General features: G+C 37.7%; 1 protein-coding gene across 8 annotated transcripts in view; it reads right to left on the reverse strand.

Moving 5' to 3' along the window:
* Window positions 1–245: 245 nt before the first annotated feature.
* spag9b (sperm associated antigen 9b) overlaps window positions 246–23986 on the reverse strand; it is a 51492-nt gene continuing 27751 nt past the window's right edge. For 2 of the 8 annotated variants that reach the window (XM_026277395.1, XM_026277399.1), the window contains 26 exons: window positions 19814–19897; window positions 18366–18507; window positions 17435–17534; window positions 17168–17289; window positions 15655–15712; window positions 15069–15221; window positions 14931–14982; window positions 13346–13476; window positions 13212–13268; window positions 12692–12694; window positions 11534–11710; window positions 11274–11403; window positions 11028–11111; window positions 10781–10954; window positions 9226–9397; window positions 8944–9144; window positions 5437–5620; window positions 5236–5358; window positions 4382–4462; window positions 4222–4289; window positions 3939–4087; window positions 3150–3321; window positions 2963–3076; window positions 2699–2878; window positions 1499–1630; window positions 246–1420 (listed from right to left, as the gene is read on the reverse strand). In XM_026277395.1, the coding sequence (XP_026133180.1) occupies window positions 1305–1420; window positions 1499–1630; window positions 2699–2878; window positions 2963–3076; window positions 3150–3321; window positions 3939–4087; window positions 4222–4289; window positions 4382–4462; window positions 5236–5358; window positions 5437–5620; window positions 8944–9144; window positions 9226–9397; window positions 10781–10954; window positions 11028–11111; window positions 11274–11403; window positions 11534–11710; window positions 12692–12694; window positions 13212–13268; window positions 13346–13476; window positions 14931–14982; window positions 15069–15221; window positions 15655–15712; window positions 17168–17289; window positions 17435–17534; window positions 18366–18507; window positions 19814–19897 (3159 nt within the window). In that variant the 3' untranslated portion in view covers window positions 246–1304. Of the gene's footprint in view, window positions 1421–1498; window positions 1631–2698; window positions 2879–2962; window positions 3077–3149; window positions 3322–3938; window positions 4088–4221; window positions 4290–4381; window positions 4463–5235; window positions 5359–5436; window positions 5621–8943; window positions 9145–9225; window positions 9398–10780; window positions 10955–11027; window positions 11112–11273; window positions 11404–11533; window positions 11711–12691; window positions 12695–13085; window positions 13089–13211; window positions 13269–13345; window positions 13477–14930; window positions 14983–15068; window positions 15222–15654; window positions 15713–17167; window positions 17290–17434; window positions 17535–18365; window positions 18508–19813; window positions 19898–23986 lie in introns of all 8 variants that reach the window. The other 6 variants (XM_026277398.1, XM_026277400.1, XM_026277401.1 and 3 more) reach the window with 4 other exon arrangements.

The raw sequence follows: 23986 nt of genomic DNA on the forward strand, positions 1-23986 counted from the left end.
ATTCATTAAACTGAGGGATCCAAAACTGCTTTGGCTTCATTTCTGGAGCAAGAATTAAAAATGTACAATGTTAGAATGTAGAGTAATTACTGCTAACATTTTTAAAGCACATAAACACATTTCAACGAACAAACTTTTTTAATAAAAACTTTGCTTTATTTTACTTATTTATTTACTTCTCAGTAAGAGACAGACTTTGTGCATTTAATCATTTGAAAAAACAAAACAAAAAAAAACACACCAAGTTCCCCAAAAATGTCAGTTTAATAGATTAATAAAAAGTATAAGGCTAAAGATGAGCTTAGAGGAGATGAAAATATTGAAGGGGCGCTGATGTCCGCTCCATTCTTACAGACAGGAAGTGCCTAAACATGGAGGATTATGGGACTGTGAACTCCTCCTGTCCACAAAATGCTGGCATAACACACTCATCTAAACACAACACACACACACAAACCCCGCTGTTCTTTAAAAATAGTGCATAGCTCAGTGAAAGTACATTTCTGTAGTCTGTTATTAAGATTGATCTGCCCACAATCAACCAATCAAATCAATCAACCTGATTTACATCATCAAAAAAAAACTCAAATCCAGGCAGTCTACATTTCATATACATATCTGATTTCGAATATATTTATATTCAATGTACAAAGTTACATTCTGAACTGCAAAGGCTCGTTCATAGGAATAAATACTGCAGTGGCTAGTTTGCGACAGGAAGTTGTTTCCGCCGTCCTGCAGACGAAGCAGCTCAGCACGAACGCAAGCACAACACGCCTGCAGTCTAAAAGACCTGTACAAAAGTCTCATAAAAATAAGCATTCGTCTCTGCACATTTATCTACGCACTACTTTCAGTGAAAACCGCTCTAGTGTTAAAAAAGGCGGCGGATTAGCAAAACGTTGACGGGGGGAGTGATAAAACAGTTTTGAGTCCATCAAAGAGGCTATTAAATCAATTTCTCTATCCTTTGGTAACCGTGCGACATTCATATGAAAATATTGCATTTGCACTCAAGAGTTTCTGGATGATTTAAGGATTGAGAAAGCGCTTCTTCAGCGAAAACAAACCTAAATGCTCTTCTAGAGAGCTGCACCGTGCATCTGTCCCAAAATCACTGCGTGAAGGAACCGCTGTATTTCCAAAGACGGCGCGCGCGAAGGTCTTCGGGAAAACTTAGTGAAAGCACAAACAGTATGAATACTTCATTCTTCGTCGATAATCGTGATTTGCATGATAGAATTTCTATAAGAAAGGTCTTAAATAAAGCAGAAGGGGTGAAGAAGAGGTGTAGAGAGAGCGCGTCACTCCTCGCCGGTCATGACCTGCCACACGATCAGGTGACTGCGCTCGGCTTTGGCCAGGAAGGGCTGCAGGTTCAGAGTGGGCTCCATGTTTTCTGTGTCTCCTCCTTCATCTCCTGTGATTGGAAGAGAGGAGTGTGTGAGTGCTCAGGTGTTTCAGACGGGACGGCAGCACCGGGAGGCGTCTCACTCACCCATCCTGAAGTCGATGTAACCCTCTCCTCCGCTCACGATCAGTACAGACTTCCCCAGCTCCGGCGAGGACGGGTCGGAGGACTTGTCAGCGGCCGCCTCGAGCCCTGACCCCGCTGATGGAATCACCTGCCCTGCAAAAGGGAAAAAACACCATGGGCGTTTCATGGCGGTCAGGATTCCTAGTTTCGAATTATTATTATTATTATTTTTTTTTTTTATAAATGCATCCATGAGGATAAAGAAAAACATTTTTTTGATTACTTTTTCCTCACTTTATTCATTATTTTGAACTGCATTTTTATTCTTTCATTTAGTTTTTATATTTATTATTATTGTTACAATTTTATGAATTCTATTAGTTAGACAGTTTTTATTACTAAACATTAAATTCTAAATTTAAAACAGAATCCAATAAATAAATAAAAAAAACTGAGAATTTTTTTTTTTTTTACTTTTACTAAATTAGCGTTAGAGCACTATTCCATAAAAGCACTGATGGGAGGGAAAAGTCTGTGTGTGATTTACTGACAATGCAAATTGCAGTTCCTGTAGCTCAGTGGTAGAGCATTGTGTTAGCAGCGCAAAAGGTTGTGGGCTCAATTCCCAGGAAACACATGCTAGCCTGAATGCACTGCAAGTTGCTTTAGATAAAAGCGTCTGCTAAATGCATATATGTAAATGTAATTTAACCAGCTGCTTTAAGACATGCTTTTTGGGTGTTAAATAATGGTGCAAATACTTCATTTGACGAGCACAAATGTTTGCAATCACGTTGCGTGGTTAATTTTTAAAATACTCTCCTCCCATAAATTTAGCATCTGAAAGGGAAACTCCTACAAATGCATATTAAATAAGGTCAGGTCGATGTGTTTTCAGCGCTAATTCTTCACTGTGCATCTTTAGTAAATCCTTACAGTACTATTTTAACGCCAAAAGGCAGTTTGCATTGACACGCTGTTAGTAAAAAAAATTTCAACTGAACATTTCATAATTTCCATTTATTAAACATGCTTTTTAGTTACTGAAATATCATCTGTCATCTAACACCATCTAGCTTTTTAATTATTCCTCTCTATTGTAATAGGAGTTCGTTACCTCAAATGTATTTTTTAGTATACAATCCATTATTTAAGGTGTTTATCACACAAATAAAAGCTGGAAAAGATAAACAGTACTGTACTCCTGATCAGCTGTTGTACCTGGGACAGCGGTGAAGAACTTGACGGCGTCTCTGTGTCCGTGGAAGCACAGCTGGGCGTGAGCCATGGAGCAGAAGGGCACAAATGTGCCAGTCGTGACTTTATCTCCGCTCTCATCACCGTACACACGGATCGCACCGCCTGGATGATTTGACCCCGCCGTCGCTGCATCTTTACTTTCTGTCGTAGGAATTAAAAATGAGGTTACTCTCATGACACAGAACTACTTCACCACTGATGACTGGAGGCACACGGCTGACGCACTCTCTGACAGAGGGATGGAGATGATCACACCGTTTCCGGTTCCCACCCACAGACGGCTGCAGGAGACCATCAGAGCGGTGATCCTCACGAAAGAGAAGCCCAGCTTACCGGTGCCTGCGACACACACAGCATCAGTCATCTGAACGGGACGCAGGGCTCTCGGATGCTTTGAGAACGCAGCACTCACCCAGCATCTTGCTGACGTACGGCTCGATGTCTACATCCTGCAGGTGCTGGTATGTGTGTGCGTGGAAGAGTCTGAGGGTGGAGTCCAGACGAATGGACACCCAGATGCCATCTCCGTCCCAAGCCAGCTGCCTCACCTGACTCTCCTTACGAGGATGAGCGTCGAAGGATTTCTGTGCATGAGGAACGGCACAGTAAACCAATAAGCTGTTGAGTTACACTGAGTTTATCACATGTGAGGGGGAGACATGAGCAGGAATCTGATTTTAAAAGAGAAGCAGCATTTCACGTCATTTAAATGAAACTAAAAGATTTTTAGACATAAAAAATGTAATTTAAAAAATGTAAACTGTAAAATTCAACAGCATCTTAAAAAATATAATGTTGCAATAATTATGCTTAACATGGGTTGGTAAGATTCTTTTTTTTTATATATATATATTTTTTAAATTACATTTCTACTGTTCAACTTTTCATTTTAATTTAATTAATTTGGAGTTTGAGCTAATATAGAAAAACAACAAATAGTTATTAAATACTCATTTTTATTAAATAAAATACATTAAGACAGCAATTAATAAAAATAAAAAACATTTTAAATTATAATTTAAAATAACTTTTCTATGTGAATATATGTGAATATATACAGTCTTTGGGCTGTGGGAGGAAAGCAGAGCACTCGCAATTTTTACATAATATATAGATAAAACAAAAAACACTTTTGAACACTAGTGTATCTGAGAGATATGTTAGAGGCATGTTACCTCACAAAAAGTCAGAAAAGTCATACCTCGATCTTCATGGCTTTGGGTTGCACCACATAGATCTTGTTCCTGTATCCACACCAGACCTTGTCATGCACTACAGTCATGCAGCGGATGGAGTGATGCGGACGGCCCAGATCCAACAGGTGGTAGTTGGTCAAATCCCACTGGCCATCTGCAACACAAATATCCTTCATTAAAAGAGCGTTTATTCTGGTCTGGCGTGCATTGTATTTGTAGTATGGCTGAATGTACTGTAATTAACATCTTTAAGGTACGACATTAGTTAAAAAAAAAAATCAGTCTTACCGACACCTCTGTGGAAGATTGCAAGCGTGCCATCAGCCAAAGCTACCAGAACACGTCCTTTCACATGACTTCACAGAAGAAAAGAAAGAGTAATGAGCAGCTGCTGCTGAAGGAAGCGCTGTAGTTTATTTACGCATCTAGATGAGAAGAGTTTCCTTACACAATCCCCAGGACAGAATCCTTTAACTTGATGGAGTGAAGACACTTCCTCCACTGCGCCACAGAGGAGTGCACGTATACACTGCAACAGAGTACATTCTGAATCAGTGAGTTAGCATTAGCTTTCTAATGGTTTGTAAACTACTGGAAAAGGGTTTTACAAATCATTTTGATTTTAGATGTTAGAAGCACTGCAAACGATACTGTCGTGTAAGAATTAAGTGTTGTGCTTCACTCTGAAACATGCAGCGCATATATTTATTTATCTTACTAAGACATATTTAGTATTTGCTTCATATTCTCACTGTCAGAGACTGATGCCTCACAAAAACACAGATGGATATATTTATAAGTGACCCTGGAGCACAAAACCAGTCTTAAGTGTGAATATTTCGAAATTGAGATTTATACATCAACGAAAAGCTTATTTGTTCAGCTTTCAGATGATGTATGGTTTGTGTGTAAATCTAAATACTTAGAAAATCGCCTTTAAAGTTGTCCAAATGAAGTTCTTAGCAATGCATAGTGCTAAAAAAAATAAATAAGTTTTGATATATAAACATGATAAATGTACAAAATATATTCGTGGAACATGATTTTTACTTAATATCCTAATGATTTTTGCCATAAAAGAAAAATCAATAATTTTCACCCATGCAATTTATTTTTTTATTTTTTTGGCTACTACTACAAATGTACCCCAGAGACTTCTGTGGTCCAGGGTCACAAATAGCAGTCTTCGTGCACTAACCTTTATCATAATTTTGGTTTTATTTTGATTAATCTTCCCCTGTTTGTTTTCCACATTGCATGTGATTGGAAGAAACACCGAGGGCGGGTTTGCCGGACACTCACCAGCCGTTCTGAGCCCCGAGCCACATTGTAGACAGAACGCTGCTCATCTTACTGGCTTCCTCTCTCATGAGATCCTGCTCCTCGGGCATCGAGCTGACGCCATCCTTCACCAGATCACACTCCCTACAGAGCCAGCACGTTACAAAAGACACCTCAAAACAGCTTCACTGTAATAACAGACGGAGAGGGGTGAAGTCCCACCTCTGTGTGTAGCTGGATGGTGTGTCTCTGCTGTTCTGCACGCCGAGCGGGTCGGTGAACACATGTTCGGTGTAGATCCCGGGCTGGCTCTCGTCTGCAGGCGTGTTACTGTTACTCTCTGTGGCCTCCAAAGCTTCTTCTGCTGTCGTTTCCCCGTCCTGTTGCCGCTGCGCCAAAACCTCATCTGCAGAGAGATGAAACATTACATTCATTTCTATAGTGCTTTATACAATACAGAACATTTCAAGGCAGCTTTACATAAACTGAATATCCCAGGTTTCTGTGTTTTCACTGGTGTATGGTAGGAGGCGCTATTACGCATCTTAAAGTGTACTGAACGTCTGTATCAAAAACTACAAGATGAAGCAGAAACAAGCAATCACCTATGAAAGCAGATGCATATATAAAATAATTAAATCATCAAGAATTAAACAGCACATACACCAAAACGGTCTAACGTTACCGAATAAAATGTCAATCCAGGAAATGGTATAGGACCGGGCAAGCTTTGGATGTGTTGATAGAAGTCATCTACGGTCTTTCTCCGCTTTTTGTTAAAATTTTACTGCATGAAGCTAAAAACATTTATTTTTAAGGCAGAGTCTGTGTTCTTTGTTTTGACATATTGCATGTTCAGATATTCATGAAACAAAAAAATATGTGGGCCAGAATTTTTTTATTTGATAATTGCAAATGATCAAAAATGCTTGCGGTGGCTGAACATTGGCAGGGAAAGAGTTAATAAATAGTAAAATAACAGTGTTCATGTAAAATTCATAAATTATGAAACAACTTAAATTTCAGCAGTAAAGCAGCTCTAGTGTCATTACTAAGATCATTTCAGTTTAGTAGTTGTAATGCTTCAAAATTCTGACCATAACATTCTTGATCGACTGGTAAGTATTCAAGGCACTGCATTAAAGTGCTTTGCCTCGTATCTCGAGAACAGGACTTTTTCTGTAAATTTTGAAAAGTTTTCCTGCATTTTGTGTCAAAAGTACACCTGTTTTGTGTGGAGTGCCCCAAGGATCCATTTTAGGACCTTTACTTTTTTCCTTTTATGGTCTTTCCTTGGCCCACATTTTTCAAGGTTTTTTATGTAGAGCTTTTTCACATTTGGCTCCCAAACTCTGGAACAGCCTTCCTGATAATGTTCGGGGTTTAGACACACACTCTCTGTTTAAATCTAGATTAAAAATGCATCTCTTTCACCAAGCATTCGAATAATGCATCTCATAAATTGTGACTGCAGTTGCATCTGATCAGATGCGCATTCTTATTCTTTAGCTTGGGTTAAACTAATTAATTTAACTTTGTTGGAAAAGCAGCTATGCTAATGATGTCTCTATTTGTTCTTTGTTTTTCCACGGGATGTATCCAGGATTTACACAAGCTCCAGTCTGGATCCAGAACACCTGAGAAGAGATGATGATGACCCCCTCAGAGGACCCCAGATGATGCTAACCATGAATCAACAAACAGAACTAACTATTGCTACAAGTGTGACTGCATCATATAATAATTGCTGTTAATATTGTTCATCGTCTGGTTGACCGTCTTGTATATATTTTTCTGAAAAATCCTGTCATACGTGCACAAACTGACAGTCACCACTGATAAGCTACTACTAAATATTGTAGAAACTTAATTTTCTGTAAAGTTGCTTTGTAATGTAAAAAAGCACTATACAAATAAACTTGAACTTAACTTGAAAGGAACTAATGCTGGGTACACACCAAAAGATAATCGGGCTGATTTTGGGCCAACTTCGACCCTTCCGACAATCCTAGCTATGTCCCGATTATCTTGATGATTCTACAGATTATTTTAGCAGATTTTCCCTTGGTGTGGGGAGTGTTAAGAGAGTCCGAACCTGATCAGAAGAACATCAGAGCCTCCTCGATCGCGAATCGTAATTATCAAAAATGTTGAAAGAAATCCTGATGTGTGGGGGGAGCCCCGAAGACTAACGCTCAGAGATGGAGGATCAGCTTGTTGATTTGTGCCAACAGCACGAATGTTTATACAACGTGTCATGTAAAAAAATCATTCCAAACACTATCATTTCAATTTTCTTCCTGCATATCATCCATCATGCTTATTCTGAAGTCTCGCAAGATTTCGCGAGATTTTCTGTGTTCACAGTCGAGACTCTGGTTGAAACTCTGTTCGTGTGTGGTGTGCTGTCTTTGTCACATCATGGCAAACCACACATTATAGGAGCAAAACGGTTAAATCTAGGTTTTTTTTATCCTCATGTTTGTGGTCTATCACATTTTGAAAATCTTATAAGATGTAAAAAATCTTTTGGTGTGTACCCAGCATAAAGTGCTTTGCCTCGTATCTCGAGAACAGGACTTTTTCTGTAAAATTTTGAGAAGTTTTCTTGCATTTTGTGTCAAAAGTTCACCTGTTTTGTGTGGAGTGCCCCAGGGATCAATTCTAGGACCCTTTACTTTTTTCCCTTTATATGCTTCCCTTGGCCCACATTTTTCAAAAGTACAGTATCTCATATCATTGTTATGTGGATGATTCTCAGTTTTATCTGCCAGTAAGACTTGATACTGCTATTTCATTTGATATATTGTTGAAATGTTAATATGACATTAAGAAATGGTTTTGTTAATACTATCCTGCAGTTAAATGAGGATAAAACTGGGTTTTAATATTAGGTTGTCCTCGCCTCCTACTTTAAAAGCTCAATTAGGTCCACTTTCAACTAATGTACGACTCTTGTAGTGACTGACTCTCTTTATTTTTTGATAAACAAATTAGTGAGATCTTTTTCAAAGTTCAAGGAGTTTCAAGGAAGGAAATGGAAGTTGTGATTCATGGACTCGATTGGATTATTGTAACTTTTTATTCTGGTTTTCCTCAATCTTCATTGTCATGATTGCAAGCTGTTGAAAATGCTGCGGCAAGACTTTTGACTGGGTCTAAAAAGAGGGATCACATTTCCCACGTTTTATCATCCCTTCATTGGCTTCCCGTTAAATTGTGGCTTGATTTTAAAAATTCATCTGTTTGTTTATAAGGCAAAGGGTCTTCAAGTCAACATGAAATAGTCTGCAACTCAGTTTACATTAACTCATTAATTCTGATCTAATTTTAAGTGTAATGGGACAAAAAAAACAAGAACTTAAAAAATAAATGTATCGACTGAATCCGAATTGATTTGCAATGCCAGTCAAAAAGCCAAGTTGTTTTAGAGGCTGAATATTTATTAAGACTTAGCACCGTCCTGCATACAATTTTTTTTTGTTGTTGTAAAAATGTTCATGATTTTTTTTATGCATTAAGGAATTATTTGTTAATTAATTTTTGTGAAGTGCTACTTTTTGTGTGTGTGTGTGACTGGCTTATTCTTCCAAAACTCTTGCTATTGCCATAAAACAGTGTTACTTTATGTTAAAAGGAAAGTTTCTATTGCAAAGAAATGGTGTAAATAAAACATGCATTAATTATATTTTTTGCCTGTTAGTGTGGTTGTGTCAGATGCTGTGTTACCAGTGTCTGAGGACTCTATGGTGTTGGTGCAGACGGTTTGAGGGATCGCCACAGATCCTTCTGCAGAGCAGCCCATGACAGTGATGCCTTCCAGACCTCCATCCAAACCTGTGGAGCTGTTTGAAGCCGTACAGCTGACCTTAGAAGCCTCACCGTCTGCGCTCAGCTCCTCTCCTGCAGGATAATCCGTCTCACGAGCGCCTGACAAACACACAGAGAACTGGTTCAAACCTTAAGCATTTGTGGAGAGGTTATAATTAAGGTCTCAGTGCATTGTCTGACCAGGTACGCTGGTGATGCACAGCACGTGAGAGTTGCAGACAAAGAAGTTCTCCAGGATGTTTCCGGGCTGGTTGGCGTCGATGACTATGACTTTAGAGGTGGAGTGTGTGGTGGTGCAGATCCACACCAGGCTGGAGAGCTCATCGTGATGCCGCAGCTCCTTCTCCTGCTCCTGATCACACACACAGTAACACAACATTAAAGAATTACAGCAAGACACCACAGGAGTTCACATGTTAAAGAACAGACATCCCCACACTCCCCCCTCTGATTAAATCTGAGGTTTTAGAAATCTCACATTTGCTGAAATGTTGAAATATGCAAATGAAGCATAACATGACTATTTTCACAAAGGTCAGATTTCTGTTCTTTGATTATTATTTTTTTATTGGCATATTTGCATTTTTTTTTTTTATAAATATATTTGAATATACATTTCTAGAACAGATATGTAGACATAGAAAAAAATATATGAATTAAATATGCACTAATTTGCTTATCTTACATGATGAAAATAGTTTTGCATATTAAGTATTACCGGTATCTAATTAAATGTAAAAAAAAAAAAAATTATATTATAATTTTACTGTTGTTCTGTAAAATAAAATAGTGAGACAATAATAAGGATAATTAACAATTATGATAGCTCTATTAATAAATTTATTTTTACATTCACACGGTGCTCAAACTGGGATCTGTAATATTTTCTAATATTTTTTTATAATACTCTTCTGCTCAGCAAGGCTGCATTTATTTGTACAGTAAAAAATAAAATAAAAAATACATGCCTGATTCAAGAAGTGGACCTCAAAAATGCCCAAAAATATTATTTTACTAACTTATTAATTTTTTATTAAATTGTGCTTTGTTGGAATGTCTGCTAGAAAGTAAAAATAATAAATAATTAAAATAATAATTGTTAAGTAAATATTATTAAATTGTTGTTTTGTTATTTATTCTCTCTTTGGCCCAGTGTTTCATATTGTTCAGCTTTGGCCAAGAATTTTAATTTCAGTGTATCCCTTGCATATACATTTCCATCATATTTGATGTTAATTTCCAGAACAGAAATCGGAACACTGGATACATTCAAAAATTCTTGTTTGAATTTGTTGACATTCCGGATGGAATTTTGGATTTCTCTTTTTACCGCTCCATAAATCAGAATATACTGTCAACAGACAGAAACAGAATCACGTTTTCAGGAATAAAATGACTCGGGTAAACGATATATACCTGAACAAACCCCTCTGTAAGACCCTTGAGATATGCATATAATACTGATAAAACTTTAAAGTTTAGTGTATGTAAGTGATGCTAAAGTGGAGATGAAAAAAAACTAACATTTCCATTAAAGACATGGATGGGAATTTAAATCTACAAATGCAAATATAATAAGTGCAATAAAATAAACACTTAAATATGTATTTGTCTACTAGTCTGAAGGAAGACATGTTATAGAATTGACCAGTGCATGAAAAAAAAAAAAAGGTTTTGCATGCATTTCCTTCATCATGACATATACATTTTGTAGGTGATTTTTGGGTCTCCTGACCTTGAGCTCCTGCTCCAGTCGCTCCAGGCTGCTCTGTGATCCTCTCTTCTTCTTGGGTATGATGGGACCGCTCGCTCCTCCAGACACATCTTTATAAAACACACTCGCTCCCACGATGGAGCCTCCGTCTCGTGTTTTTCCACCTGAGAGATTGACTCCTGCAGCGCACCACAGCTACACACACACACACACACCATCAAACTACAACACTCCCTGAGCTCAGGACTCGATCGCAGAACAGTCTCACCTTCATGGAAGCATCTTTCTCATCTAACGGTTGGAGGTAGACGGGCACTGGCAGGTTTTTGTCTCCTTGTCCACCATTTGCTACCTTTGAACACAGCATAACAATAAATAAAATACTTTTAGCAACCCATTAGATATAAAAAATGGAACATTTTGTAATATATCAATATGCAACTTTACATTGTGATCCCTGCTTTCTCATAACATGCATGGTACAAGTCTCTGTTACACAGCGTCGGAGACGTACCTTGTATTTTGGAGGTAAACTCCATCCGTACGCCTGCATCCGGCCGTCCTCTTTCTGTACGTGAGCCTTCACCTGTCTGTACTGAGCTCTCTTCTGCTCTCTACGAGACACTACGCTCTCCACCTCAACCCTACAGGACATGGACAAGCACACAGGAAGTCAACAGACATTGAATCCATTCAATAAGACTAAATGCAGCCGTGTTTTATGAAGCTCATGAGGGTCACACTTCAAGTATGATGTATATTAAGCTCACTCACTCCTCATTGAGGAAGTCAAAGGCTTTGGATTTGTCACCAGGAAGCTGAGCGAGGGTGCTGCTCCTCTTCTTCACCGAAGGGACGACGTGTGAGGTGGGTGCGTTGTATTTCATGTTAACCGGCGCATCGGGTTTCTTCGCTGTGGTGCTGGATGAAGAGCTGAAGAGCCTGCTGAAACTGAGGGACGTGGGGAGAGACAGACACAGAGACTCATATGCAGACACAAGCGCAGCAGCAGTTAGAGGTCAAAGGTTAACCGTTATGGGGTGGTAGGGTCACGTCCCAAACATGTGCAAAGCCCTTCAACACAGTCCTGCGATAAACCACTGACCCGACCGTCAGATATAACCATGACCACAACATGCAGACAGCACATGCTGAACGCCTGAACACTGTTCTCTGAAGCGCCTCCTTTCGGTTTTACTTCATTCAATACACTGCTGTACAAAACTTTGGGATGCTTTTATTCATTAAATAGATCAAAAGTGACTCTAAAGATGTATTTATAATGTTACAAATGATTCTATTTCAAACGCATGCTGTTCTTTTGAACTTACTGTTCATCAAAGTAAAATGTATCAAGGTTTTTACGGTTTAAATCATTGATAACAATCAGAAATGTTTCTTTTTGAGCAGCGAATCAGAATGATTTCTGAAGATCATGTGACACTGAAGACTGGAGGAATGATGACGAAAATACAGCTGTGATCGCAGGAATATATTACAATGTAACAAATGCTCACAGAATAAAAAAAAAAAAGTTTTTAAATTGTAATAATATTTAAAATTTTTACTGTTTTTACGATCAAATAAATGCAGCCTTGGCGTGACTTTAAAAAAAACATTAGAAACATTATCTTACAAACCCCGAACTTTTAAATAGTAAGTGTGTAGTGGTTTCAGAAAATATTAATTTCCAAGACAAAAAAAAAACTAAAGATATTCAAATAAATAATATTTTTTTGTCTGTTTTTGTGTAATTAAATAATCTTCCTCCTAAAGGCTTTCAGAGGGAGCTGTTAGTCAAATGTGACCTGAAACTGGTGAATAAAGCTCTTCTATTATTGCACTTTATCAAGCCAAATCATGCAAATCCTTCCACAAACATTCAATGAACTAAACAAACGCCTGATATCCGTTTCCCCTGACCCAACACACCTTCTGCAAACACACAGGACAACATGAACGGGGTTACAGAAAACACAGGAGCACACAAGAGGAGAATGAATGGGTTTAAAATAGATGCAAAACCTTAAATGCCCCCAAAACCCCAGCTAGACCAGCATGACCTGGGAATGGCATTTCAAACCAACAAAAACAAGCCCCCCGCAGGCTCTTAGGTGCCAAATCCTTTAAAAACAAGTGTAATGAACGCTTGAGCATTAGTAAAGTTTAATGTAATGTAACAGTCTAGCTGTAAATTCCTGTTATGCTTTTATTATACCGCTGTTAAAGCTTTAAAGAAACCCCATTCCCATGTCCAAGAACACATTTTTGGATTCAAGGATCAAACAAAGTGCAAGATTTACTAGGATTTCTAAGATTTACCTACATCCTAGAAGGAAAACAAATAAAAGAGGGACATAAAACGAGAAGGGGAAAACAGAGATTGATCGCCAAACCACACAAACTAATAAAACACAACTTTGAGGAGAAGGAAAAAAAAAAGGCTGCTCACAACTGCCAGATACTGGACTTTTTCTTCTCGGACAAAGCTGGATTCTCTCTCGATGCTCTGCATTGAAGAAGACACAGGGTTGAGAGGAAGGCACAAGCTGTGATGGTTTGAGTGTTGAGATCACAGTGACTGACCGGATCATCTCCGTCCACCTGACGGCCTCCTGCAGCTCCATCAGTCTCTCTTTATACTGGTTTCTCTCCATCAGGACCCGGGCCATCTCCACCCGTGTGAAGCGCTTCCTCTGGGCCGTCGGCACGTCGCTCTGAGGGAAACACAGCACAGCTGATCGTTTGAAATAGTTTAGTCTAAAATACGGTTTATACATCGATACATCTCTGCATTTATACATAATCTGAAAGCTGAATACATCAGTTTTTCATTGACGTATGGTTTTTTAGGAGGACAACACTTGGTTGGATGAGTTATAATTATTGGAAAATCTGGAATCTGACGGAGTAAAAAAAAATCTAAATAGAAGTTGAAGCTTTAAGTTGTCCAAATGAATTATTAGCAATGCATATTAATCAAAAATTAAGTTTGATATATTTATGGTAAGAAATTTACAAAATATCTTCATGGAACATGATTTTAACATCCTAATGATTTTTGGAATAAAAGACCCATACAATGTATTTTTTGGTATTGCTACAAATATACCCCAGAGACTCAAGACTGGTTTTGTGCTCCAGGGACACATATTTTTGGGAACACAATGTGCATTGGTGTTACACACTTGCATAATTTCCCCAAATTAATGCAGCATCTGACTGATTTCTAATGCGAAGCAAAATAATGAATATACTTGTAAAATATATTTTTCATAGCGCAGCTGCATTACAATAGTAACATATTTCTGTCTTAGAAACATTTTTTTTCATCTCAATCTCAGACAGCAGAGCTTCAGTTTCAGAGGAAAATACCAAAGCTTTAGTGTTTAACTCTTTAAACTCATGCATTTTGTAATTTTGCTACAGTAAAAATGTAGATAATAATTTGTTTTTTACAATGCAGTTGTATTAAAATAGCAATATTTTTTCTGTATTATAATTATTAAATCCCAGCAATTTTAATTGATAAATAAAATATTAAAGTTTAAAGGTTTAATTCTTGCAAGCGAAGAAATGAAGTCATAAGTACTTTAATTTAACTATAGTAAAGTACAAATTAAATACTTTTTATAAAATACACATTTTTCTACTTTCTACTTGATTTAGTATTGTTCTCATCATCGAGTCCCAATCTCAGTTGATTTGAAAGTATCAAACGCTTGAGGTTTAACTTTTTCAAGTGAAGAAATTAAAAGTACTATAAATTAAATGGTTTTAAATAAAATAATTATAAACTTATTAAATATTAATTGTTTTTACAGTGCAGTTGTATTACAACGGTAATATATTTCTGTTTTAGAATTATTATTATTATTATTATTATTATTGTTGTTGTAGCTGCTGTTGTCATTATTATATCCCAATCTCCGATCTTATCCTGTTGAAATGTTTTCATGGCAGTTTGTTACAGTGATACCCAAAATGGTTCTTAATACAGATATTTTCAAAAGTATTGCATTGAAGTATTTTTTGTATCGCGAGAACGCTAACTCAAAAATGTCATTGTTTTGTCATTGCATCTCGACTTCATGAACTGAGATCTAATGAAACGGTGAGGAGTCGAATGCTCTGCAATCCTAATCCACACTGCATCCAAACTCTTGCTTACATCGTCGTCCTCTTTCGTCTTCACTTTGGCTTCCTCCAGCTCAGCTCGGACTCTGTTCGGACGAAACAGACAAGCGTCACTCACACAAGTTCGTCTGGATCGCTGATATACAGTACGTCTCTGTGTCGAATGACAAACTTTTTGAGCTCCTCCTCCAGCTCTCTGTTCTTCTCCTCCAGTTTGTCTTTGGAGTGTCTCAGGACCTCCAGCTCCCCCTGAAGAACATCTTTTTCACACACCAGCTCATCCACACGACCGATCAGATCGTTCTTCACCACATTCAGAGCGTTCCTGCAGCAAACACAGCAATGCAGCTTTCAGAAACACAAGTCTGTGTTTTTAATAATAGATGTCTATGCACAACTTAACCTACACTATAAGTATAGTTTAAAACTCCTTAGACAGACATTAAATATGTATTTCTATTGCTTGATCCTCCTTGACTGAATAAGACAGACAACACACACACAGGCAATTTCCTCTTATGAACCGATTCTTTTCAATGAATCATTCAAAGACTCACAATCCAGTCCCAAAATAACAAGTTATCAGTGAAAATGTTTTTTTTTCAAGCATTGCTGTAACTCCTTTAAAACAGCAGATGGCAATAGAACCATTGCATTTGGAGGAAACATGGTCTAAATGCAAACTTTCTGCCGTTTCCCAGCTGACACAGACCACATACTAATGCTATATTATTTACTAATGCTATATTATGACTTACTTTGTCTCCAGTAGCTGTGTGTTCTCATGGATCAGGTGTTCGACTTCACGACCCATTCCTACATGACCACAATACAAAGCAGATTTCATATGATGAAAAAAAACATTTGAGCAAAAATCTCTGAAAACCCCATGAATGCTGATTTTTCTGGAGAATAGAAATGATCAAGAAATCATGCTTACCAAAGAAATTAATGTCTAAAATTGGCATGCAAACCAAAAAAAAACAAGGAAAGGGTCAGTCAATGACCAAAATCAATAAGAGTGACACTAAATTACTGAGGATCTACAAAACAACAACAACTGTATCTTAACCAGATGCAATACAAAAAAAAAAAAAAAAAGCATCAAGGAACTTGTCTTAACCAGCTCAGACAAGCATATTTTGGTGGCTTGGTTCCTAATAGACAAGTTACTTGCTGCTAGAAAGCTGTGGTGTCGCACCTGGTGAGGATACAGTGTATGAAAATGAGAGGAGTGTAAACATACACACCAGAGAACTCGTCTGGGGGAAAGAAAAGCCACAAATGAAGCGCCACAAACATGGAGGAAAAAAGACATGATTAGATGCGCTGTGAACGTAAGTGAGGAATGATGGGTTAAGATAAGATGATGAATAAAAGAACTAATGACTGATGTCTCCACTGTTAGAATAGAATGACAAGAAGGACAGATACAACAGGCACACACTCACACACACACACACACAAAACATTCAATATGGACATTCACAGAACTCAAAAGTAGTGTTATTTTAGTATCATTAAAATACCATTACAGTTTTTGTTTATATTTTTCTATTTAAATTGTTTTTTTTTTTTGTCATTTTATTCGTTCATTTTTTTTTTTTTTTTAAATATGCCTGTATAGTTTGTATAAAAAAAAATGATTTTTAATATTTTCGGTTTTCAATAAAATTTTACATTTTTATTAAATATTTTGTGTTTTTATTATTTATTTTTATTATTTTTGTGCAGTCAAATGATTTTGTTTACATAATGTGTGTGTGTATAATGTGTATATTTGTTATGTTTGTATAAATACAAACATGTGCATATATTTAAGAAAATTATGTTATGTTTATGTGTTCAATATATTTATATAGAATATAAAATATAAGACCTTTAAATATTTTCAAAATATTACCTGTATGTGTGTGTGTTTATATATACACATAATAAATATACACAGTACACAGTGACAGCACACTTTTTTTTTTAAATCAATTTTTGCAAAGAAACCATAAAATAAATAAATAAATAAATAAATAAATAAATAAATAAAATAAAATAAAATAAAAGGAGGACTTGGAATGTAGAGCACAAGTTATTTATATTATTTTACACTTTTTGATCTCATTCACTTTCATTACATTGATGAGTGGCCAGGACTTTCTTCAAAAATCCACCATTTAAGGAAGAAAGAAATTCACACAGGTTTTGTGAGTAAATATTAATTTGTTGTTTGAACTGTTCCTCTAATTTAAGGCATGCTCTGGTTGACTGAGAACTTACCCAGCAGATCAGCGCCTTCATCCACATCTCCTATGAGATCGGTTCCTGCGGACGAGAGCTCCTCGAACAGAGAGTCAGTGTTACGGTCAAAGGCCATGTTCTCGAAGCCTTTAGTGGGAGTGCTAGAAACAAACCCAGAGGAAGAACAGACGTAAGACTAACAACGTCCAGATGGTTGTGTACGGACTGAAGATCCTCTGATCCTCTGCTCGCTGTGATAAGGAGAGCACTGTGAATGAAGGAATGATTGAATCCGTGTGGATGTACCTGGAGCCTTGGCATCCACTCAGATCCATGTCCAGCTCTGGAGTGGACTCAATGATCGCCTGGACCTCCGATCGCTCCGCATTCTCACTTTGATCGGCTCCTGAGCACAAAAACGTATCGGTTAGGTCTCTTATAGATAGCCTAACGTGCTAAAATTCATCTATATAATACATTATTTCAATTTCACACTAGAGACTTTGGAGATCGTGTGATCGTAGTTTGAACACACACACACATTTGTTTCAAACGGGGAGCTGATATTCATTTAAAGGGACAGTCCACCCAAAAATGAAAATCTGCTGGGTATCTGCTTACCCCCAGGGAAGCCGAAATGTAGGTGTTTTGGCAGGAATGCACTTATATCTAGTCTGCGATCTGTCATTAAAGCAAGGAGACGACGATAATCAGAGGTAAATAAAACTATATAAATACTGTTCAGTTTCTAGCACAGACTGATCGTTTTGTGTCTTTACACATCAGTGTATCTTCACAAGACGCAGGGTTTAATTTGGTTGTTTGTGTATGTTTTAGCCGTAATTCTCAGCCACTTCCATTACAAGACTGACAGCTTCAGTTAAAAACTTTATTTGTGTTCTATTGAAGAAAGAAAGTCACCTACATCTCGGCTGCCCTGGGGGTAAGAAATAAACATCACATTTTCATTTTTGGGTGAACTATCCCTTTAAGTGAGCCACGGCACCATTTATGGAGTATAAACACAAATCACAAACATGCATCTCAGATCGTTTTGCTTTTTTTTTTTTTTTTTGGTTAAAATTGTATTAAATTAAATTTCAAAGCTTAAAATGGAAACCCTGAGCAAAGCAGTGAAACGAGCGATGAAAGCAGAGCATTAACGGGAGAGAGATGAACTGCATTAGTATTTGACATCAGGAGTCATCTAAAGATGCCTGTACGCCGATGATCTTACTGCTGTCTGGTTTCGACTCCAGGTTCCTGTCCAATCCCTCGGTCTCCTCGGTCCGTGGCGTGTCCATCGATACGTCTGGTGTCGCTGCAGACGTTGGCGTGATGGATTTGGACTCTCCTCTACCGGCATCAGAAAGTTCATCCTGAAAACAAACCCATGAAGCATTACCAGCAGCAGAAGAAATACACACTGAGTCATATCAAGTATTTATGAATAAACGGTCATCGATCGCACTTATGTGCTAAATGAGACGGTCCACATTAATCATAAAGACTAACACAACATCATCACCTCGTGCTCTGCACACCATGCTCTCGTCCTGAGATGAGGACTGACATGCTGCATGCAGATTCATTTAGAAAGATTGATAACTGGCTCTAAATAATTCAGTTAACCCTGATCATACAAGTATAAAGCAGAGACAAGCAATCTTCACTTGCAGACTAGAAGCTTAGATTAGGATACTATGGGTTTTTAAAAAAAATACAGTTTTATTCTCATCAAGGATGCATTAAGTTGTTCAGGATTGTCAGTAAAGATATGTATATATAAAACTTTTTTTTAACACTTATATAATCAGAAATGTTTCTCGAGCAGTAAATCATCATCATTATTCTGATTTCTGAAGATCATGTGACTCTGAAAACTGGAGGAAAGATGCTGAAAATACAGCTTTGATCAAAGCAATCAATTACATACTGAAAACAGCTCAATTGTAATATTATAAATAATATTTCACTGTTTTTACTGTATTTTGATCAAATAAATGCATCCTTGGAGAGCAGAAGAGAGCAGACTTCTTTCAAAAACATTAAAAACTGATGATCAGAGAGTAAAAGCAGCACACAAAAATATGATTTTTAAGAGTACATTTTAAACATTCACTTGAGCATTTACTAATATGAATCATGACTCAATACAGAATTTGAGTGGGAACACTGACACACAAAACACACACGGTTTAGTGGCATTATAAATAAACTTAAATATTCCAGGTTATTATTCACTGGCCCTTTTTTTCCCGCCAATAACATGTATAAACACTAAGCTTCAAATAAAGACATCTCAAGCTTCATAAAGGATACAAAAGCACCGTAAAGATGGTTTACACGGTTGTTATTTTAAGAAGTCAGAAATAACCGGGAATATTCTTGTGACCACATTGAAAACTGCAAGCAATCACATCAACCACACAAATGCTGACTACAACTAAAACCACAGTTTAACTCAAAGATCATTTTATTTGGTACTCACTCCTATGAGTTGCCTATGTGTTGTTTAAGTGTTAGTATGTGGTTGCAGGCAGCAGTGTGTGGATTATGAATGCACTTTTCACTATCGATCCAAAATCAGTAAGGGGTGTGGAGACGAGCCAAACAGAGCACACTACACACTACGCTCCGCTGCGGATCCATTGAGGTTATGGCAGGACTAGCAGACGGGACTACCTTACTGGAGTCGCTCCACTGGGTTTCCAAATTCTCCTGTGAACTCTTACCATCCCCTCTCCTGAGGGATTCATTCGCCTCCAGCTGCCCAGAGAGAAACGTACAGTAAGCAACACTGCCTCTCGTTTCGGTTTACGGTGGCTGATGGGAACTGCATTAGCATTATATAAAAAGAAAATCAGGCCAGACCTTGCCCAAAAAGCATCAGGAGTCTGCTTGTCAAATCCAGATTAAGCTGTAGCTACAGAAAAATGAACTGCAGGACAGGATTACATATAATCTGTCTCCTGCGGTCAATCAAAAATCATGACAGAGAGTTTATAGTAAACTGTATTTTATGGTGGAGCCAAATTGAGCTAAAGCTTTAAAATCAACATGAAATGACAATGGGAACCCATTTTAATTTCCATAATGTGATACATTTCCGAGTCAAACCGGATAATCCGCGAAGATACTCTTTAAAAAGAAAAATGTCCAATGCATGGCGATAAAAATGTGACTCTGGACCACAAAACCAGTTGGATTGGTCAATATTTGGCAGAGATGCAACTATTTAAAAATCTGGAATCTGAGGGTGCAAACAAATCTAAATATTGAGAAAATGATCTTTAAAGTTGTCCAAATGAATTCTTAGCAATACATATTACTAAACAAAAATTAAGCTTTTATATATTTAGAGTAGGAAATTCACAAAATATCTTCATGGAACATGATCTTTACTTAATATCCTAATGATTTCTGGCATAAAAGAAAAATGGATCATTTTGACCCATACAATGTATTTTTGGCTATTGCTACAAATATACCCCAGAGACTTCAGATTGGTTTTATGGTGGTTGTTGTACATATCACGAATGTTCGGAAATGAAAAGCACTAAAAGGTTAATGCTGTATCACATTTTGAACCCTAACCTGAGCCCAACAGACAAACCCAATAATGTTATTACAATAGCAAATGTGAGCTAAAACACAATCGATAACTCAATCATGTCATTTGATCTCGTTTGTGTTTTAATGAACTCGTACCCAAGCGCTTCACTTCATAAGTGCAATGTTGTACTGGGTGCGCTACCAAGCCAGTTTACTGGGTCAGAAAAGACAAACATATGAAGTGGGTTATGATAACAAATATAAAAATGTACTTGTTTACAAATCATGCACTACAATAAAAGTGTTTTGAGATCATAGCATAGTACTGCGCAAGGAACCATGCAAAAATAAGTCTTTATTTATCAATAATCTGCCACTTTAATCATAATTTGTGTGAAAAGGAATAAAAGTTTGTGGTGTTTTACTGAAACTCGTGTTCATTTCTGCAAGAAACTGTGGTGAATTTTATGTATACGTAAGTTTTTTGCATTTTTCCCCAATGAGCCCGAACGCTCACATGCTCCGAAGGTCTTACTTTTTGGTAATGAATATCAGAAGATGCACGAGTAAAAACGTGATTGGTTTACATTTCTTGTTTTGTGTGTTTGTCTACACCGAAGAAAGACCAGTTGTGATGCCAGTTTTCGAGCTCTTCAGATAATGAGATGTTTCATTAATGTGACTTTTCAAACAGCACTACACCTGGTGACTGGGCTCTATAAAAAGAACCAAAGCTCTCATTAAAATCAATCGGTTATGGACGTACAACTAATCCACGGGGAGCGGCAGGAACCGATAATAGGTTTTACACTCCTGTCTGGAACGCACAAGCTTCAAAGCGCTCTTTCTTCTCTCTGACATATGCGCACAAGCCAACAAAAGCACAAGTGCACACACACACACACACACACACACAATACCCTGGCTGCAGGATGCTCCCAAACTCTCTCGGGTTTCCAAGGCAGCATGTGCCCACTTTCTCTCAATGTGGCAGCTCAGAGCGGTTTAACCTGAGGAGAGGCTGACAGCTAGTCATGGCCTAGTTTCTCATCTTTCTCAGAAGCAGCAGCGCTGAGACTCTGGGGGATGATATGGAGAGAAATGCAGAGTCACTGAGCACACAAAGGCCGTCTGTATCAGTCCACAGTAGGAGTCTGATGGAGGCTTTGTGCTTTTAAAGCTCAGATGACTCACCAGTGGCCTTGATGGGGTCTTTTAATGAGAAATCAAATATTCATTGACCTTTTGAAATAACAGAGCTTGATGTACAGCTACTGTGACTTTCAGAAGTCCAAAGACTATGCATTAAAAAAAGCGTTCACAACTTTTTGACATGAGGCTGATGAATGCATCAGCGAGCCAAGATGAAGTTAGAAATGATAATATTATTCATAAACATATAAGCTGCCAAATGATGGGCTGTTTCTGTCTGGGTGTAGCACCTACAGCTCTGCACACACACACACACACACACACACACACACACACTAAACAAGGCTCTGCACTTTTCTTTGACATTGTAAAAAAAAAAAAAAAAAAAATACAATTATAAAAAATTGACATTGATTTTATATATAAAAAAAAATGAGGGAGTGAACTAAAAATATTAATGTGTGGCTTAAATGTCGGTTATATCTTCTGGATGTCATGCATAAACACAAAATAAATAATTTTCTTGTATCGTTCAAGATGAAAATAGAAATGTAAGTAGATCAAATCGTAACAGAAAAAGCACAGTCAAGAATGCATACAAACAAAAACATTTGTTTCGCGCAATACTTGGTAGATATAAAAAATATGGAACAGTAAAGAAGTTGTTTAAAGAGTAAAATAATGAAATCTTCATTATGGGGGAGAATAAAATGAGGTGGTACAGATGTAAACAAGGATTTCTGAAGGCGGACACATCAGACATCACACACCATCAGACTCCAGCAGTGTAAGCACTCTTCTGCTGAGCTGAAATATGACCGTCATCCTTCAGAAACTCCTGCATCAGGCTCAACATCGAGACTGGCTTCAAGATCAGTCTAATCTAAGACGTGAGAGATTGACACTGCCATCAGTGCTGACGAAATCAATGCGAATCAGGGAAGAGGAAAGGATTCAGATCAGTCTGGTGGTCAGTCAAGATGGGGGTTTTTTTCTCAATGACAAATGCTATAACTTCAACATGTGTTCCTCAAAATCTTTTTGGTGAGAACTAGCCAGTTAGGGAGCACACGAGTCGAGCGTTTGGTTTGTGAACATTAACACGGCAGGAAGAGATCGATGGTAAACGATTACTTCATTAACATGAATATGTATGAAGGGGCCTAGTGCATGTATCTCTAAGGGAGATGGAAGGTTCCCGAGCAGGAAAAAGAGGATGTTTTGTAATGCTGAGAACTGAGCCAGGATCAGCCCTGGCCTGTGTGTCTGGCTCTTGGCTCTGTTAGGGCTCTGTTTAAGCATGCATGGCACAGCAGGTCCTCACAACGAGCTTCCTTCCCACTGGCAGTGCCACTCAGGCTTCTTAAACATATGTTCTGCGCAGATCCATTCAGAGGAGGGAACTCTCTCAATACAAACGAACAGTGTCGTCATCCCTTTTATTCCCCCAAACCCATGTTCAGTTTCTGGGAAGCAGATAACGGTTTGCTCTGGGTGCTGTTGTCTACAGAAAAGCACTGATGATGACAACTTGATGATTCACTAGTGGGGATGAGAATTGGCACACCTTTTAAAACTCAATGCGATTCACAAACTCTTGATTTGATTTATCATCCATTAATTTGAATATATATATATAGGACTGTGCAATAAAACGGTAACTGTAATTATTAGGGGTGTAACTATTCACTTGTTTTATCGTTGCATCAAATACAAACCCTGACGATGCATGTGCATCGATCTTAAAATGTGATTTTTTTTTTACCGCGAATCGCCAAAAATTTGTTTCTAATTTTTCTATGAATTCTATGAATCGTGAATCGAATCGTAGCCTACCCAAAGAATCACAGCCATAGTAATTATCATTAGGGCTGCAATTAATCAAAATACAGTTGTTTTGATTTCAGCCTCCAACGATTATGAAAAGACAATAAATGTGATATGACAGAATTGCACCCCACTTCATCTCTTTTCCAGCGGTGCTCTTTTGTTCATTCATAAAAGCCCAATGAGTAAATCAACGTGACTAGGGATGCACCTGTTGACCGACCATAAATCGGAACTGGTTTTTGTTCTTTTTTCGGCCGATTTTTCCGGAAGTTTTTTTTTGTAAATTAGAACTTGCATACACGTTTGAAAAGCCAGAAGTAA

The sequence above is a fragment of the Carassius auratus genome, chromosome 12, assembly GCF_003368295.1.
Source record: "Carassius auratus strain Wakin chromosome 12, ASM336829v1, whole genome shotgun sequence".
NCBI classification, from domain to species: Eukaryota; Metazoa; Chordata; class Actinopteri; order Cypriniformes; family Cyprinidae; genus Carassius; species Carassius auratus.